Source organism: Schistocerca piceifrons, chromosome 4, assembly GCF_021461385.2.
Source record: "Schistocerca piceifrons isolate TAMUIC-IGC-003096 chromosome 4, iqSchPice1.1, whole genome shotgun sequence".
In the NCBI taxonomy this organism is placed as follows: Eukaryota; Metazoa; Arthropoda; class Insecta; order Orthoptera; family Acrididae; genus Schistocerca; species Schistocerca piceifrons.
The window spans coordinates 692,088,150-692,107,137 of record NC_060141.1 but is presented as its reverse complement, the minus strand read 5'-3'; the positions used below and the strand labels follow the sequence as shown (position 1 = coordinate 692,107,137).

The 18,988-nt window shown below is 38.7% G+C and overlaps 1 protein-coding gene across 1 annotated transcript in view; it reads left to right on the top strand.

The window, feature by feature from the left end:
* The window catches only part of LOC124796114 (translational regulator orb2), a 451,001-nt gene that overhangs the window by 420,261 nt on the left and 11,752 nt on the right, over positions 1–18,988 (top strand). The window contains exon 7 of the mRNA XM_047260203.1: positions 1,431–1,612. Within this exon, the coding sequence (XP_047116159.1) occupies positions 1,431–1,612 (182 nt within the window). The remainder of the gene's footprint in view (positions 1–1,430; positions 1,613–18,988) is intronic.

The following is an 18,988-nucleotide window of genomic DNA, read 5'->3' as shown; positions in this document are numbered from 1 at the left end:
ACATTTAAAGTGCTTTCACAAACTACTCAACAGGAGGTATAATCTCATTAAAGATTTCACACAATAAGACAAGTGTTACAGTTAGAAATTGTGTATAAGTCTTGAGGCAGCATAGCTCATAACCTACAAATTGTCCAGACTATATTCATCCATTATTTCAGAATGAGAGCATCTAGTGACTTCAGGCAAATTTTACACATAATTTCAAACAATTGCAAACGTCTTTTCATTGATACCTCCTGCAAAATAATGACAGGAAAAGAGGTTATCAATGTTGTTCATGGAGTAAAACTTCAGTATGGAACATGACATTTAAATGTATTTCATCTTTACTACCAACTCTATCAGCCACACAGTTTTTAGACAGTATCTACGTATATCAGTTAATGAAGCTGCCATTGTCATTGTATGACACAGAATTGAAAAGAGAAGACATCATAAACATTGAGATTCATGAAAATCTAGCTTTTACTTGAAATAGAGCTCAAATTACCAGGACTATATTCATCCAGTGTTTCATAATGAGAGCACTCAGTGATTTCCAGTAAACTTTAAACATAATTCCAGATATTTTATAAACTTTTCCTCACTTACGTGCATAATGTCAAATATTTAACACATTAACTCACTTGTAAAGTAATCACACCTTGAAGCTGTTTTATACATGAGAGATTGATTTTTTAAAGGATGAGTGTTTACTGATACTGTAATAACGCAGGAGCCACAAACTAACAACACATTAGCTGAAGATGTGATGGTGCAGGGAATGGTGAAAGGCTGGCCATGAAATACTGTAGATGGCCATTTCTTTTCAGACAATGAAAGGAAAACTCTTGAACGTATTTTATTAATTCATCCAGTTGCACAACTTGTTTAAAATATGTTGAACAATGAATATAAATTTTAAATATGCCAGGTTCTAACCATACCTGTAATGAAATATGGCACTCGTGTAGGTTTCATAATTAAATAAGAATGAATAATTATATAGAAACATGGAAATACACAGTTTATTATAATTATATGAAAATGACTTTGGAGTTACTGAACAGTTTTTTCATGAAAATCGTACACTTACGTAAAGTAAAATTTGCGACTCATTAAATTTTCTAAGACAGTACCTGGCCATTAACTGGTTTATTCCGAGGATGGTATTGAGTGACCAAAAAAATCAGAATCTGGAAAAATTGTAAAACAAAGTTATTTTAATTCCTATTGTTGCTCTGCAATTGTGTATTTGCAAGAGTGTAGGAGGACAAAAATCTGTATCATTTGATTGTACTGCAACATGTGTTACATACCACCACATAGGCGTAAAATTTGTCTAATTCCCCTATTTTTTGAGACATGTAAGTTGCTTTTTGTGTACAATAGAGTGACAAAACCTCTTAAGTGCACTTAGCATTCTAACATAATTTTTTTCTCTGCAGTGGAACTGGCCATGATTATGGACCGTTTGTATGGTGGTGTCTGCTACGCTGGTATTGATACTGATCCTGAACTAAAATACCCAAAAGGTGCTGGCCGTGTGGCTTTCAGCAGTCAGCAGAGTTACATTGCAGCTATTAGTGCACGCTTTGTTCAGCTGCAGCATGGTGATATTGATAAACGGGTAAGTTTTAGAGGTCTTTGTAATTTTACATGTGGAGAAGATCAATAGAAAGTGATAGACTTCCGTAGTTTAAGATAAGCAAACTGCCAGTAGTGCTCAACAGTACATACTTCAGTATTCAGGAGAAAATGTATATGAATTATGGAAAGATAATTGTAAGTTCAGAAGAAGAAAATGGTAATTGTTTATTAAAAGTCAAGAGAAATAGCAATGTAGTGATAGACAGTGTAATTGAAAGCATTGCGTTGCATGATGTATGCGTCTTTGAAGTGGAGGAATTCATGACATAGCAACTTTGGATGGGCGAACCATAGCCTACACGTTCCGTTTCTTGGACTACGGCTTTCTTATCTGTGTTACTAAATGGCTAAAACAATCACCCAGTCCTAAGTTGCAGAGTGCCTATCCAGTAGGTACCATGGGCAAACATTTGATTTTCAGTATTTAATATAACTGTTGACTGAATTTAAAAATTTAAAATGCTGTTGTAATCTACTCTTAAGAGGTATAATATTACATTTAAGGTTTAACACAGTGAATCAAGTATTGAAGTCTGAAAATGTGTATATGTCTTGGGGCAGCATAACCCACAGTGTGCAAATTACCCAGACTGTATTTATACATTAGTGATTTCCAACAAATTGTACCCACATAATTTCAAATGTGCACAAAATTTTTTTTTGCTGACTCCTCCACAAAGTAATGAAAGGAAGAAATTTATCACTTACTTCATTGTTGCTGTTCACAGAGTAAAACTTAAGCATCAGGCATGACATTTTTAATTCATTACTTGCTTAAATTCTATTCATAACACATTTTGCAGGCAATATCCACATATACCACTTACTGTACCTACATAATTATATCATTGTATGACACATAGTCCGGAGACATGATGTCATAAACATTGAGATACATGAAAAACTCCAGTGTCTTCAATAGTAAAGGATTTGCTTGCTTAATGTCAAATATTCAACACATTAAGTCATTTATAAAGTAATTGGACATTGGGAGCCATTTTATACATGAGATTTTGATTCCTTAAAGAATCGAGGTGAAGGTTTACTTGAACACATTAATCTGGAAACAATTCTGAATACAGAGAAGTGTGTTGGCACTTTATCTTATATTTGGGTAAAATTTTTTGAGGTAATTGGAAGCACACAGCATAACATAATATGTAGATTACATTTTTCACATAGAAACAAGAAACTGAGACAAGTACTGAAATAAAAAAAGAACAGAATTTGCAGTGTTTTATTTTTGGTTGTTTGGCACCCAGACTTACAGTTCCAATTTATCTGTAAGTCTCACATTTATCCACATTTTTCTTTTTTTGAGTCATCAGTCTTCTGACAAGTATGTTGTGGCCCACCATCAATCCCTTTTCTTGTGCCAGAACTCTCCATCTCAGGCTACACTTGCACCAACTTTCTCGGTTATTTGTTGGATGTATTCCAGTCTCTGTCTTTCCATAAAGTTTTCATCCTCTACAGTATTCTCTGATGTCTTAACACATGTCCTATCATCTTGTCCCTTCTTCTTGTCAGTGTTTTCCATATGTTTTTTCCTTTGCCGAGTCTGTGGAGAACCTCTTCATTCCTCATCTTATCAGTCCACCTGATTTTAACATTTTTCTATAAAATGGGATTGCAAGCACTTAGATTCTTTTCTGATCCCATTTTCCCACTGTCCATGATTCACTACCATACAATGCTCTTCTCCAAATGTACATTCTAAGAAATTTCTTCCTCAGATTACGGCCAATATTTGATACAAGCAGACATGTCATGTGCAGGAAAGCCCTCTTTGTCTGGGCTAGCTGGCTTTTTATGTCCTCCTTGCTTCATCCGTCACATGTTATTTTTCTTTCTTTAGTGCCCTTACATTTCCAAAAGGCAAACTGGTCATCGTCTAACAGATACTCAGTTTTCGGTATATTATTCTTGTCAGTAACACGAACATAGGATCCACATATTAGTGCCCAGGTACTAGTGTTCCTGCCATTCCTGATTATGTAAACTTCTTTGTTTTATTGTGATGTTTTGTAATGTATTAGTACATTATTAGACGGTATTTTTAATTTTATTTAATTCAACCATGTTGTAATACCCAAGAGCAAACAATTGCAAGATATGTGTGATAATGATAAGTGAAATACTGATGGTTTAAAATTCTGAAAGAGCGAGTAATCTTTTGTTATCTTCTCAAATCCTTCTGGACAGTTATTCATGAAACAGTAGGGAACTTGAAAGCAACAATCTGACAGCTTATGGTGTATGCGTTCTTTAAACTTAAAATATATTCTGCTGAGTTTAGAGTACATTGCAACAGCACTGCTTAACAGGAAAAAAGTGGCAGTAGACGAGTATTGATACTAAACATCAACTGCTAACATTTTCATATTAAAATTAAATTTATGATAAAAATAGAACTTCTTTGTACCATGGAAAAGCAAATGTAGACGAAAACAAGAAAACTATTTCTTTTCTTCCTTTGGTTAGCCTTGTGTTAAAGAAGAGCTAATTGGTATGTCTAAGAAAGAAAGATGAAAGCCATATTAGGAAGTGACTAAAATGGTCACCTGGTCCCAGTTGTAGGCTGTGAATCCACCAGCTTCCAGGGGCAACAAAAATTTGATACCAGTATTTTATATAGCCAACAGCCTTGCTGCAATGGTAATACCGATTCCCATCATGACACCAAAGTTAAGTGCTGTCGGGTTTGGCTAGCACTTGCATGGGTCACAGTCCAGGTCTGCCAAGGGCTGGTGGCAAGCGGGGTGCACTCAGCCCCTGTGAGACCAATTGAAGAGCTACTTTATTGAGAAGTAGCGGCACCAGTCATGAAAACTGACAGTGACCCGGAGGGCAGTGTGTTGTCGCATACCCTCCGTACCTGCATTCGGTGACACCTGAGGGCTGAGGATGACGTGGTGGCTGGTCGATACTATTGGCCCTTCGAGGCATGTCAGGACAGTGTTTTTAGTGTTTTATATAAGTATTAACTGAATGTAATATGCTAAAATCTGTACATTAAGAGCTATACTCTTAACATTGAAAGTTCAGCATAATAACTCAAGTATTAAAACTAGAAACTGTGTACGTGTCTTGAGACAGCGCAACTCACAGAGTACAAATTGTCCAAACTATACGAAGGGATTGTCAGAAAAAAGTGCGGACCCACAGCAGTTTATTTTGAGGTACTTCACTTTATAATTTTGGTTATATTTTAGACAAATGCATAAAAGCAATAATACAGAGGAATTAATGTAGTAGACAGTGTTTTCAAGTGATGCATAAGGAACCACTTGTTAACAGAATATGGTGCACTCAAAAACCCAACAAACCAAACTGATCTTTGCTAAACTGAGGGCTAGCACTCCCTTCCACCAGCCGCTTCATATTCATCCAATATTCGAGAATGAGAGCACTTAGCAACTTCTGACAACACAATTTCAAACTCTTCCAAATTTTTTTTCTTTCTGACACCCACCACATAATAACAAAAGGATTAAAGTTGATCACTTACTACGTTTAGACTGTGTATGCAGTAAAACTTCAGCTTCTGACATATTTTAATTTACTTCTTCTTTAGTACTATATTCACAACACATTTTGCAAACAGTATTCATATACACACTGAATTTACCTGCAGAATTATGTTGTATGTGACGTACAGTTCAGGAGACACTATGTCGTAAACACTGAGATGATTGAAAAAATAGCTTTTGTGAAAGTGGACCACAAATTACCTAGACTAAACACATCCTCTGTTTTATATACCACCGAAGACATCCATGTGTGATTTAAAACTAATAAACCCAACACAATTAGGGTTTTGCATCTTCAACCATAAATGATTTACATACGTAATGGTAATGAATTTAATTGATGAAAGGAGAAAATATAAAAATGCAGTAAGTGAAACAGGCAAAAAGGAATACAAACGTCTCAAAAATGAGATCGACAGGAAGTGCAAAATGGCTAAGCAGGGATGGCTAGAGGACAAATGTAAGGATGTAGAGGCCTATCTCACTAGGGGTAAGATAGATACCGCCTACAGGAAAATTAAAGAGACCTTTGGAAATAAGAGAACGACTTGTATGAATATCAAGAGCTCAGATGGAAACCCAGTTCTAAGCAAAGAAGGGAAAGCAGAAAGGTGGAAGGAGTATATAGAGGGTCTATACAAGGGCGATGTACTTGAGGACAATATTATGGAAATGGAAGAGGATGTAGATGAAGATGAAATGGGAGATATGATACTGCGTGAAGAGTCTGACAGAGCACTGAAAGACCTGAGTCGAAACAAGGCCCCCGGAGTAGACAATATTCCATTGGAACTACTGACGGCCGTGGGAGAGCCAGTCCTGACAAAACTCTACCATCTGGTGAGGAAGATGTATGAGACAGGCGAAATACCCTCAGACTTCAAGAAGAATATAATAATTCCAATCCCAAAGAAAGCAGGTGTTGACAGATGTGAAAATTACCGAACTATCAGCTTAATAAGTCACAGCTGCAAAATACTAACACGAATTCTTTACAGACGAATGGAAAAACTAGTCGAAGCCAACCTCGGGGAAGATCAGTTTGGATTCCGTAGAAACACTGGAACACGTGAGGCAATACTGACCTTACGACTTATCTTAGAAGAAAGATTAAGAAAAGGCAAACCTACGTTTCTAGCATTTGTAGACTTAGAGAAAGCTTTTGACAATGTTGACTGGAATACTCTCTTTCAAATTCTAAAGGTGGCAGGGGTAAAATACAGGGAGCGAAAGGCTATTTACAATTTGTACAGAAACCAGATGGCAGTTATAAGAGTCGAGGGACATGAAAGGGAAGCAGTGGTTGGGAAGGGAGTAAGACAGGGTTGTAACCTCTCCCCGATGTTGTTCAATCTGTATATTGAGCAAGCAGTAAAGGAAACAAAAGAAAAATTCGGAGTAGGTATTAAAATTCATGGAGAAGAAATAAAAACTTTGAGGTTCGCCGATGACATTGTAATTCTGTCAGAGACAGCAAAGGACTTGGAAGAGCAGTTGAATGGAATGGACAGTGTCTTGAAAGGAGGATATAAGATGAACATCAACAAAAGCAAAACGAGGATAATGGAATGTAGTCGAATTAAGTCGGGTGATGCTGAGGGAATTAGATTAGGAAATGAGGCACTTAAAGTAGTAAAGGAGTTTTGCTATTTGGGGAGCAAAATAACTGATGATGGTCGAAGTAGAGAGGATATAAAATGTAGGCTGGCAATGGCAAGGAAAGCGTTTCTGAAGAAGAGAAATTTGTTAACATCCAGTATTGATTTAAGTGTCAGGAAGTCATTTCTGAAAGTATTCGTATGGAGTGTAGCCATGTATGGAAGTGAAACATGGACGATAAATAGTTTGGACAAGAAGAGAATAGAAGCTTTCGAAATGTGGTGCTACAGAAGAATGCTGAAGATTAGATGGGTAGATCACATAACTAATGAGGAAGTATTGAATAGGATTGGGGAGAAGAGAAGTTTGTGGCACAACTTGACCAGAAGAAGGGATCGGTTGGTAGGACATGTTCTGAGGCATCAAGGGATCACCAATTTAGTATTGGAGGGCAGCGTGGAGGGTAAAAATCGTAGAGGGAGACCAAGAGATGAATACACTAAGCAGATTCAGAAGGATGTAGGTTGCAGTAGGTACTGGGAGATGAAAAAGCTTGCACAGTATAGAGTAGCATGGAGAGCTGCATCAAACCAGTCTCAGGACTGAAGACCACAACAACAACAACAACAACGTAATGGCAGACATTTAATGCATTAACCTATTTGTTGAGTAACCAGACATTTTAAGCTGTTCTATATGTGGGAGTTCGACTCTTTATAGAATCAGGATGGAGGAAGGGATGGGGTTTACTGGTGAAATACTAATTTGCTAACTTGTAGCAGAGATCCTGCTGTATCATCTCTCTTGACTTGAGTTGCTGAGTGGCATTCCTGCTTAATCTCCAAATAACCTTGTTACCTCCCAACTGTTGTTGCTTAGTGAGTGGAAGATTCTAGTCTGGTTTATTTGATTGATTGCATTATTAATTTTTAAATCCTTTTCTTTACACTTATTTACAAATCATAAATTTCTTGCCTTTTCTTGGGGATAGCTCAAATCAGTGTATTTCATGTTCAGCAGTTATATCAGACGTATACACATGAACCAGTTTTATCAAATGCTAGTCATTTCTTCAAAGAAAACTGCAGGCAATGATTCTTCATATTCACAGTGAATGGTGCAAAATAGGCATTAGTGTTTTGTCTACTAATACATAGGATGGGGTGACAGATTCTTGTCATGTTTATTCTATAGCGGACAACTGAAAATTCAATACAGAAGATTTTCAAAGTGCTTCCTTCTGCAGGAGTGAGTGTGTAGAGCCCTGAACTGAAATCTGTGATCACTTTCTGAAGAAAGTAACATGCCACTCTGGAGATGTGACTACACAAATCTTTCTGGAAATTGTAGTACGGGTATGAGAACAGGTCTATAAGGAGCCATTACACATCATATACAGTGAATGCTAAGGTGTTTTGGACAACAATCCGATCTCTGAATATTGCTTGAAGGAAACTAAAGACATCTGCAGCATGGTGTGAATGTCCTTCATCCTCCATGAATGAGCAGTTTCAGAGCATTAGGTGGCAGCGCAGCATGCAGCCAGTACATATTCATATTCCAGCACTTGTCTGGATTCATCTCCTGTAACAGATCCCCTCAATAAAACTGGGCCAAGTAATGCTTTTTGCACTAAACATTGACCATGTGGATTCACATTACCCCAGTTGTGCCAGTTTTGTTTGTTGATGTACCCATGGAGATGGAAGTGTGCCTCATCACTAAACCAAATCTGATCCTTATTGATTGCCCTAATTCAAAATCCTCAGTCCTCTCATTTCTTGTAGAAGAATATCGACACAACAAGTCCCTGTCTTTCAAAGGTTGGCAGCCTGAATTTCTCTTTCATTACCCTCTGTAGAGACTGTAGTGGCATTCATATTTGCTATGCTGCAGGTCTTGTTGATGTATGGGCTCCTCATGAACAGGGTTCACACTCATTCCACTTTCTTCAGGGTTACGACTGAGGCCTATTGTCCTGAGTGGCTTTTCCTGGGCTCATGTATGAGTCCATTCTCTTCAAAATGTTTCATCAGTCTGTAAAAAAAAAAAAACAAAAAAAAAAAAACAAAAAAAAAAACAGGGAAAACATCACACAAAATCTGCGTCAGAGGATTCTTAAATTTTGTTATCGCAACTGAACTTCAGTTTTTTCCTGTCAAGCCTTCTGCCGTTGGCTGTTCACATCTCCAGAATGGCATGATACTTATTTAGCTTTTCCTTTATTAATAGCATAGTTCTTAAATTTTCTGTGTGTTTTTCTTTTTAAGAAGTATAATCTAGTGTTTTGTTACTGTAAGTGTACATTTAGCCAGACTGCAGCACAGTTTTCGTTTCCTCTGAACAGCTTTACAACTCATTCAGGCATCAGCATCTACTGGTGACACATCACGAGGGTAGCAATTTGCACATCTAGGTTTGTCGGTTTCTATAGTTTACTTCTTCAGAGTTTTGCGGGGGTTGGAAGGATGCAGGAGTAGCTGGCCGCAGTTTGTGAACAGCTGAATGCACTTTTGGCTGTGGTCAGCCGCCTTCAGGCCACTGACTTGGGTTGCAGCTGTGGCAGAGAATCACATTTCACATGGGACACCCTGTGTGTTGCTTGTTTTGCCCTGGGCTCTGCTGCCGAGACACCTAGGGTACCTGACGCAGTGGATCCACCCTCACAGCACAATGACTGGCAGGTGGAAATGTGTTGCACTCGAGGTGGAGGGCCAGTTTGGAGGTTGACAGTCTGGCCTTGCCTATTCACTCTGTGAGTGAACATGTGGCCAATCCTTTAGCAGGATCTGAGCAGGCACACATGGGCAGGGGTTTGCTAGTTATTGGAAGCTTCAGTGTTAGACACATTAAGGAGCCCCTTAGGAAGATAGTGTTTGGGGCTGGAAAGAAAGCCAATGTGCATTAGTATGTCTGCCCAAGAGGGGGTAGGGGTGGGGGAGAAGGTCTCATCAGAGATGAGGAGGTGGCCTTGCCTATAGCTATTGAGGTGCAGGGTGCAGTCATCTGCAAGTTGTGGCTCGCATCAGCACCAATGACACCTGTTGTGTGGGTTCTGAGATCACGCACAGAGTGCAAGCAGAGCTCACAGTTTGCAGCATTGTTCCCAGAGTTGATCGGGGTACTTTGGTTTGGAAGTGAGTGTAGAGTTTCAACCAAAGGCTTTGTTAACTCTGTGACAATCTTGGTTCAATATTTCTAGACATGCATTGTGAGGTGGAGATTTGTAGCATTCCCTTTGATAGGTCAGGGGTGCACTAAACAAAGGAAGCAGCTACTTGGGTAGCAGAATAATTGTGGAGCCCACATGGAGTTTTTTAGGCTAGGCAGTAATTTGAGGTTCTCTGATGAATGCTTGCCAGTTGTTAACGCAGAAAGGGAAGTCAGAGCACTCTCAGAGTAATGACACTTTGGCTATCAAAATTTGATCAGTAAATTGTTGAAGTATTTGTAACAAAGTTCTCGAATATACTGCCTTCCAGGAAGTTCTCGTGCTGAAAGTAGTCTAGGGAACAAGAGCTGGCTGAAACTGAAGAAGAAAGTCCTGAAATATTTAATGAGAAATGGAACGTTTATCAGAAAGACAGATTAGACACCATAGGAGGCGTAGTGTTCATTGCAGTTGACAAAAATATTGCCTATATTGAGTTTGAAGTTGAGTGTGTCAGTGAAGTAATCTAGTTATTTACTACGGGTGTAGTTGGAACAAAGTTAATTGTTGGATGTTTTTACTGGCCACCCTGTTCCACTCTGACAGTTATAGAGTCATTCAAAGAAGCCGAGTTCAGTAGCATGTAAACACCTAGATCATGAAATGCTACTTGGAGGTGGCCAAACCTTATCAACAGCTACATTATAGTGCCTGGGATTAGCAATCATGATGTCATTGTAGCAACTGTGTTTATGAAAGTTAATACATCAGTCAAGAAGGCTAGGAGAGTGTTTCTGCTAGAAACAGCAAATAAGCAGTTGTTAGCATCTCATTTAGACTGTGAACTGATATCATTTAGTTCCATTAAGATGGACATAGAGGAACTATGGGGACACTTTAAACTGATTGTAAATTGTGATCTGGAGAACTATGTGCCTAGTAAGTGCATTTAGGACAGAAAAGATCCAAAGATACCCCATGGTTATCAACGAAATTTGGAAAATGCTGAGGAAGCAAAAGCTGTTGCACTCTCAGTTCAAAAGAGAATATGCAAATGACAACATAAAGGTTAGTAGAGATTCAGGCATCTATGAAAAGTTCTGTGCAGGAAGTATACAACAATTATCATTGTCATACCTTAGCAAAAGATCTTGGCGAGAACCTGGCAAAATTCTGGCCCCGTGTCACAGTCATTTGTTGACCAGTCTGGTGTGGCAGCTGGAAGATAGCAAAATGAAAGCTGAAGTTTTAAACTTTGTGTTTTAGAAAATGTTCATATAGGAGAATTGTACAAACATACTGTCATTTGACCATCAGACAGACTCTCATATGGATGACATACTAATAATCGTCCCTAGCCTAGAGAAACAACTGAATGAGTTGAAAACAATTAAGTTGCCAGATCCAGATGGAATCCTGGTTCAGTTTTACAAAGAGTACTTGTCTTTCATTTATGGTGAATCTCTCACCCACTGCAAAGTTCCAAGTGATTGGAAAAAAGCTCAGGTGACTCCTGTATATAAGAAGAGTAAAAGAACAGACCACAAAAATTACAGACCAATATCCCTAACATCAGTTTGCTGCAGAATTATTGAACATATTCTCAGTTTGAATATAATAAATTTTCTTGAGACCAAAAAGCATATGTCCATAAATCAGCATGGAATTACAAAACTTTGCTTGCATGAAACTCAGACTGTCCTTTTCTCACATGATATACTGCAAACTATGGGTGAAGGGCCACAGGCAGATTCCATATTTCTAGATTTCTGGAAAGCATTTGACGAGATGCCCCACTGCAGACTGTTAATGAAGGTACAGGATGTGGAATGAGTTCCCAGATATGTGACTGGCTTGAAGACTTCGGATGTAATTGTACCCAGTATATTGCCCTCGACAACGAGCATTCATCAGAGACAGGGTATCACCGGGAGCACTACAGTATTTGATAGGACCACTATTATTTTCTATATACATAAAAATAATCTGATGGACGTGGTAGGCAGCAATCTATGGTTGCTCACTGATCATGCTATGGTGTATGGTAAGGTGCTGAAATTGCTTGATTGTAAGAGAATACAAGATTCTAGTTGGTTTAACGAATGGTAGCTATCTCTAAATGTCGAGGAAAAAAAAAGTTAATGTGGTTTAGTAGAGGAAACAAACATGTAATGTTAGGATACAGCATTAGTAGTGTCCTGCTCGACACAGTCACGTCATTTTAATAGCTGGTTGAAGAGAGTGCAAAGAGATATGAAATGGAACAAACGAGCATGTGAAGATTGTGGTAGGGAAGGCATATGGTTGATTTTGGTTTATTGGGAGAATTTTAGAAAGTGTGTTTCATCTGTGAAGGAGACTGCATATGGGACACTAGTCCAATCCATTGTTGCGCACTGTTCGACTGTTTGGGATCTGCACCAGGTCAGATTAAAGGAAGACATCAAAACAATTCAGAGGCAGGCCTGCTTGATTTGCTACCAGTAGGCTTCAACAACACACAGGTATTTCGGAAATGCTGCGGGGACTCAGGTGGGAATTGCTGGAGAGAAGGCAATTTTCTTTTCGAGGAACACTATTGCGAAAATTTAGAGAACTGACATTTGAAGCTGACTGCAGAATAATTCTACTGCTACCAGCATACATTTTGCATAAAGATCTTGAAGATATGGGAAATTAGGGCACATATGGAAGCATATAGATAGTCTTTTTCCCTCGCTCTGTTTGTGTGTGGAAAAGGAAATAAAATGAGAGTAGTAGTGGTACACGGTACCCTCCACCACACACTGTATGGTTGCTTGTGGAGTATGTACATAGCTGTAGATGATGTAGATGCAGATGTACATGTACTGCTGTTTCACAAAGGAATGGTCATTCTGAATGGTGCTGTTCTTGGGTCAAATCTACCAGTACAAGACACTCACTTTAGTACATTTCACAGCAATATTTGGTTCATTTATGACTTATACTGGTCAACAACTGTTAATTTGCTTGTCCAATGCTTACCTCTTCATCTTTATCTCCCTTCATACCACAGTAATATTTTTTATCAGAAATTATGTTTGTTGTGGAATGATTGGTGCAAAGGAAAAATTTATTATAGACGCTTCTGGAAATTTATAGCTGCTTAAAATGATTAGAACTCAGTAATGAATTAGTGCCAGCTGTTCAGGCTTTCATTGAATTTTGTGGAAAACTGGTAATAGTTCTAATTTTAATTGCTTTATCTACCATTATGCAGTGTCCTGAAAGGAGGATATAAGATGAATATCAACAAAAGCAAAACAAGGATAATGGAATGTAGTCGAATTAAGTCTGGTGATGCTGAGGGTATTAGATTAGGAAATGAGACACTTAAAGTAGTAAATGAGTTTTGCTACTTGGGGAGCAAAATAACTGATGTGGTCGAAGTAGAGAGGATATAAAATGTAGACTGACAATGGCAAGGAAAGCGTTTCTGAAGAAGAGAAATTTGTTAACATCGAGTATAGATTTAAGTGTCAGGAAGTCATTTCTGAAAGTATTTGTATGGAGTGTAGCCATGTATGGAAGTGAAACATGGACAATAAATAGTTTGGACAAGAAGAGACTAGAAGCTTTCGAAATGTGGTGCTACAGAAGAATGTTGAAGATTAGGTGGGTAGATCACATAACTAATGAGGAGGTACTGAATAGGATTTGGGAGAAGAGAAGTTTGTGGCACAACTTGACTAGAAGAAGGGATCGGTTGGTAGGACATGTCGTGAGGCATCAAGGGATCACAAATTTAGCATTGGAGGGCAGCATGGAGGGTAAAAATCGTAGAGGAAGACCAAGAGATGAATACACTAAGCAGATTCAGAAGGATGTAGGTTGCAGTAGGTACTGGGAGATGAAGGAGCTTGCACAGGATAGATTAGCATGGAGAGCTGCATCAAACCAGTCTCAGGACTGAAGACCACAACAGCAACAACCACCATTATGCAAGAATTTTTTTGTCCTTTTCGTGTTTTTGATTGTAATCAATTCAGCTTTGCCACTCGAGTCATTATCTATCTCCATAGCCAAGGTCACTAACATGTGCTAATGTGGTAGTGCTCGATTGAAACATAGTTGGTTTGAATTCTTTTGGTAGAAGAAATTTTCATCAGTATTTGGCTATCAAGGGGATGAAAGTGGTGTCATATAGTTTCTGATTGTCAGTCTACCAATGTCATCATCATCATCATCTTCTTCTTCTTCTTCTTCTTCTTCTTCTTCTGCAGTTTCCAGCCTCTTACTGGGACTGTTTGGAACATGTGACTCTCCATCTTTTCCTTTCCTCTCACCCGGTTTCTCTCTCCACTTTCTGCAAGTTGTCTCCTTTCTTCTTCACACATTGCTTGATTCCAATGATCCATCTGTCTCTCAGTCTTCCTTTAGGTCTTGAGTCTCCTGTCATCATTTCATGAGCCTATCTTGATATCCTGCATACTACATTCACTAGCGTGCATAGTATACTCCCTTGCTTCAGATATTTTTCTATTCTAACCAGTTTGTGATTTCTTCTCCTACTTTTACACAACTCAAACTTCCTTGATGCATTTCCTTGCATCAATGTCCTGGATTGAATCCCAAACTTCTCCACAGTGCTTCACAGAGTGAGGGAATTAATGGTATTGATGGATCACTCTTTTGATTGGTTGACTGGGGGTGCTAAAATTGGTGGTTCTTGTGAAGCCATTTGGGAGGAGTAAGCTATGTGCCAGCACCGGATTTTACTCTCTCCTTCTACCTTCTCCTCCTCTCCCCTCCCCCTCCCCCAATCTCCCCCACCCTCTGTCTACCATCAGGAACAACTCGAACATGACAAAACCATGCATGCACTAAATGCCCAACCCTTTCATTTCACGAAGGAAAGCTACCATTGTGTTTGAAGAAATATCATGTCCAATCTGACAGTTGAAACTTACCTTCCTGGTTTCCCAACCAGCTATGTGAATAACTATCTCACTTGAGTCATCCTTCTTATATTTAATAAAGTGTCACTGTGCAATCTTAACTATATTTAGGGCATTATTTGTTCATTCACTTGTTTCATTTTATTTACTCGGTCTACTTTGCCTGAGAAAAAAGTGAAGCATCCAGAAAACATGGTCATATGTCAATGTAACTATGTACACATGCACACTGTTGGCAGGTATCTAAATAGAAACAGTTGCAATTCTCTGTGACAGGTAGACAGGCCACCAGCGTGCATTAGCATTGTTTGTGTTTAGAGTTGTTTCCAAGCATGTTAGAGTAGTAGCTGCACACCTTTGCTGAGCTGCTCTGTAATCAGTTGAAGCCAGCTGACTTTGTGCCTCCCTGGAATGTTTACACTCGTTGCCAACCTTGGCTACAAAACAGTATTGTGTGCCTTAAAAATGAGTAACCATTGTGAATATAGTGTTGATTCATGTGCGGTGCTGTGATTGTTAATATTATCTTCAGAAATGAGTAAAAAGGCTGTACCTGGACCTTCTAACAACTGGCCATCAATTTTTGTTTCACTTTTGTGATGCATTAATCCATTACATTTTCATTTCTCTTATAAGCTATAAAGAGGCTGCTCTGGGAAAAGGAGGCTGGGCTTGTCTCAGCAGCCAGTGTGCTATGAAACAATCACAAGTTTCCACTCTCAGCAGCATCCTTCCCTCAGGGACCAAGTAAATGTATGCAACCTGTAAATAGAGGGTGTTCTTGGTGTCATATGGAGAATGATCACTGTGAAGGGGCAGAGATGCTGCGTACTCGTATGAGACTGCATTATCAGCTCTTGACAGAATTTGAAAGGGACCTCATTGTGGAACTCCATTTGGCCAGCAGATTGAATTGTGCAAATCCAGATTTTTGAGGCATTCGGATGTGACAGTAGCCTGACATTAGAGTGCAAGGGAATGTGAGGGCAGGCATAGTGTAGGATGCTGTTAACAATACAACACAAACAGCCACATTTTGAGTGGTGCTGGGAAGCACGGACTGCCAATTAATGGCATCGCATTATTTTCAACAATGAATGGTGGTTCTGCACTACTCCGGCACTGGACTTGTGTTTGGGAGGATGACAGCGTTAGGTTTTTCTATAGGTTGCTCTAGGCAAATGCTGAGAGAGGTCCTATGAAAAGGGGAAGGTCAGTTTATTTTCTTTTCCTTTCTTAATCCAAGTTTGTGCTCCATCTCTAATGACAACACTGTTGATGGGGTATTAAACTTTAATCTTCCTGCCTTACATTCTTTCCACTTCCCCCGGTGACCACCGTTGCCAAGTCTGACTGTGACCCATGGAGAGGTCCCATTCTTCCAGTGTTCTGGAGAGGCACAGTGGTGTTACTGCTGGGATTTTGGTGAGGGGAGCCATTGGTATGACTTCAGGTTGTGGCTGATAGTGACTAAAGGAACTCTGATGGCAAAATGATAAGTCACAGAATTCTGCATTGTCACATTTTACCTCTCATGCGATAGTATCTTGCTGCCACTTTTGAGCAGGCTGTTGCTTATCCACACATGGCATGTAACTCTGTCAACTGTACCCATGGTGTAGAGGTATTCCATGGCCAGCAAGAGCTCCCACATCTGTCCCCAATGGAACATGCGTGGGACCATCTTAGATGTCAACTCTGTCCGACTATCAGTATTCGGGATATCAAGGACCATTTAAGACAGTTACAGGCCAGCTTGCTCGAGGAGAGGATGCAGTAGCTTTATGACACACTTCCCAACTGAACTGGTGCATTTGTCTAGCATAGAGGGAGTGCAATTTCGTACTATTAGTGGGCTCGTAGTTCCAAGTTATTTGTAGATTTTAGTTGATAGTGTAGTCACTGAAATAACATCACATACCCTCTCAATCCATAAAGTATCATTTTGTTTTCTTATTCCCTTTGTATGGAGTTTACTGACGACCTTCCAGCCTCGTCCTCTACAAGTCTGTGTCATATACTAGGGTTCCTTTAACATTCATGCTGGCTTACCAAAAGTGAGCCACACAGACTAATGCTAGCATTAGGAATGAAATATTAATTACAACTAATGGATTTAATTCTGAACAGGCACGACTCGTGGTTTCCATAATGGGGAAGGCTACAACATTTATCAATCTACCTCGGGCTACAGTATAGATCAGTCTGTCACCACAACCAAGATTTCAGGAGGGCTGGGGCGCAATATCACACTTTGGCCAACATTTAAATATTGTATCTTCTTTCCGTTTCATAATCAACTACTAAGTAATGTCAAAAACTAACTCCAAAATAAAAATCACATTTCCTGACAGTTTTACCCAACAAATTGTACTAAAAGATGTGTTTTGGAGAGATTTTCAATGTGGTGTATGTTACATCAGCTGCATGCTTAATGTTTTTGCTATTTGCATTTCTCAACTTAAAATGTTTAGTGCTTTGTGTGCTGAAACTGCAGTGTTTGTGAGCTTGCACTGTGAAACAGTGATGTTTCCAAGATGTCACAGATCTTGTGCTGTGATTGAGTGGCATAAGCAACCCGAACAACCACCATAGGAATTTACACACCATATTGGTCATATTTATACTTGCATGTAACAAAAATATGTGACGAAACACACACAATGATTCAGATGTATTTTTATATTGCTCTGTTAAAACTGCATGTATGCCCTTCCCAGGATTTACACAGTTTTTGTTCTTGATTCATGTTTGCATTGGGTTTTCGAGCAGTAAGTTCCTTTACTTTCATCCTGACCACATGTTCCAAAATTTTACCTGATAAATTGCACATTGAATTTATATTGTGTTGTTTTCGCACTCATGTTATGCTGCTGTTATTTCTAAGAATCCTCACTGAACCCATGAATAACACACTTAAAAAAAGAAACTTGCTAATAACCCACATTACCCGCAGCCATCAGGCAAGGCAACTAAAGTAAGAGAACATACTTCGCTCATGAGGTATATTTCACACTGTTTTTCCTCTAAACATTTGTGAAAATCTTGGTAGGCAGTGATATTTATGCTACCATAATCTGGTGCAGTCTGGCGAGACATTTGCAAACTTATTCCAATGGTGGATAGAATAGCCAAGGGCAGAAACAAAAAATTTTCTAAAGCACTATGAAAACAAAAATACTAATTATCAATTAATGCTGCAATTAAGCATAATAGAGACAAAAAGAGACAGGGATTCAGTAGTGAAGTTTCAGCAACTGTTCATTCCCTTTTCATGTAAGCAGTGGAACATGAAAATTGTGTGCGGGTTGGTAGGACACCCTTTCGCTGAAACACCAGAGCCTTTTGGACAACCAAATTAGAGCTGTACTCTGAGGAAGTCATGCCCCCAAACCTGTGCTACATAGACGTGAGAGGCATTTCAAGGCACAGCCTTAGACTGGCTACTACTTGTTCGAAAATATCGCTTGATATCAACTGTTGACCACCGTTATTTAAATCCATGTGGAAAGCATATGAAACGTATTCTGATAATTTAAATTCTGTAAATACATTATTGGAAATATTTTTAATACATACTTTGGGGCAGTTCTGCCTCAGAGCCTTTGATTAAGAGCTGCACATCATTCTGAAACAAGATTTCATTCAGCAAAGTAGTAATTGTTTCTATTAAATAATTAAAAAAATATTGTGTGTTGTGGAGTTGACATCTTCCAGTAATTTCATGTTCCTCATTAAAATTGTAGAGATCAAATTAAGCTGAAACAAAGTTGTTTCATGCAGTTTTTCCTGTTACAAGACACATTTATTGGGACTTTTTAATACTATCTGTGCTTTCTCTTGACCTGAACAGATTCCCTTCCAATAAGGATAAATTTTAGATAACAAATTCCTAGTTTTTTTTCTACATTGCATCTGTTAAATTTGGTGCTGCTTTAAAATATAAATTGTTATGCATTGAATTGAGTTTACAAAATGATGATAATGAAAATAATAGTATCTTTTAACTGAACACTGTTATTCCTTTTCATAATGCTAGTTCAGAATTGCCACAGTTGTTGTATTGTGTTTGTTTCTTTTTTCCTCATTTTTGGAGACTTCTGTTGGTAGTTCACATTCAGATGTTATTATATTGTTCATTAATGTGAAGTTGC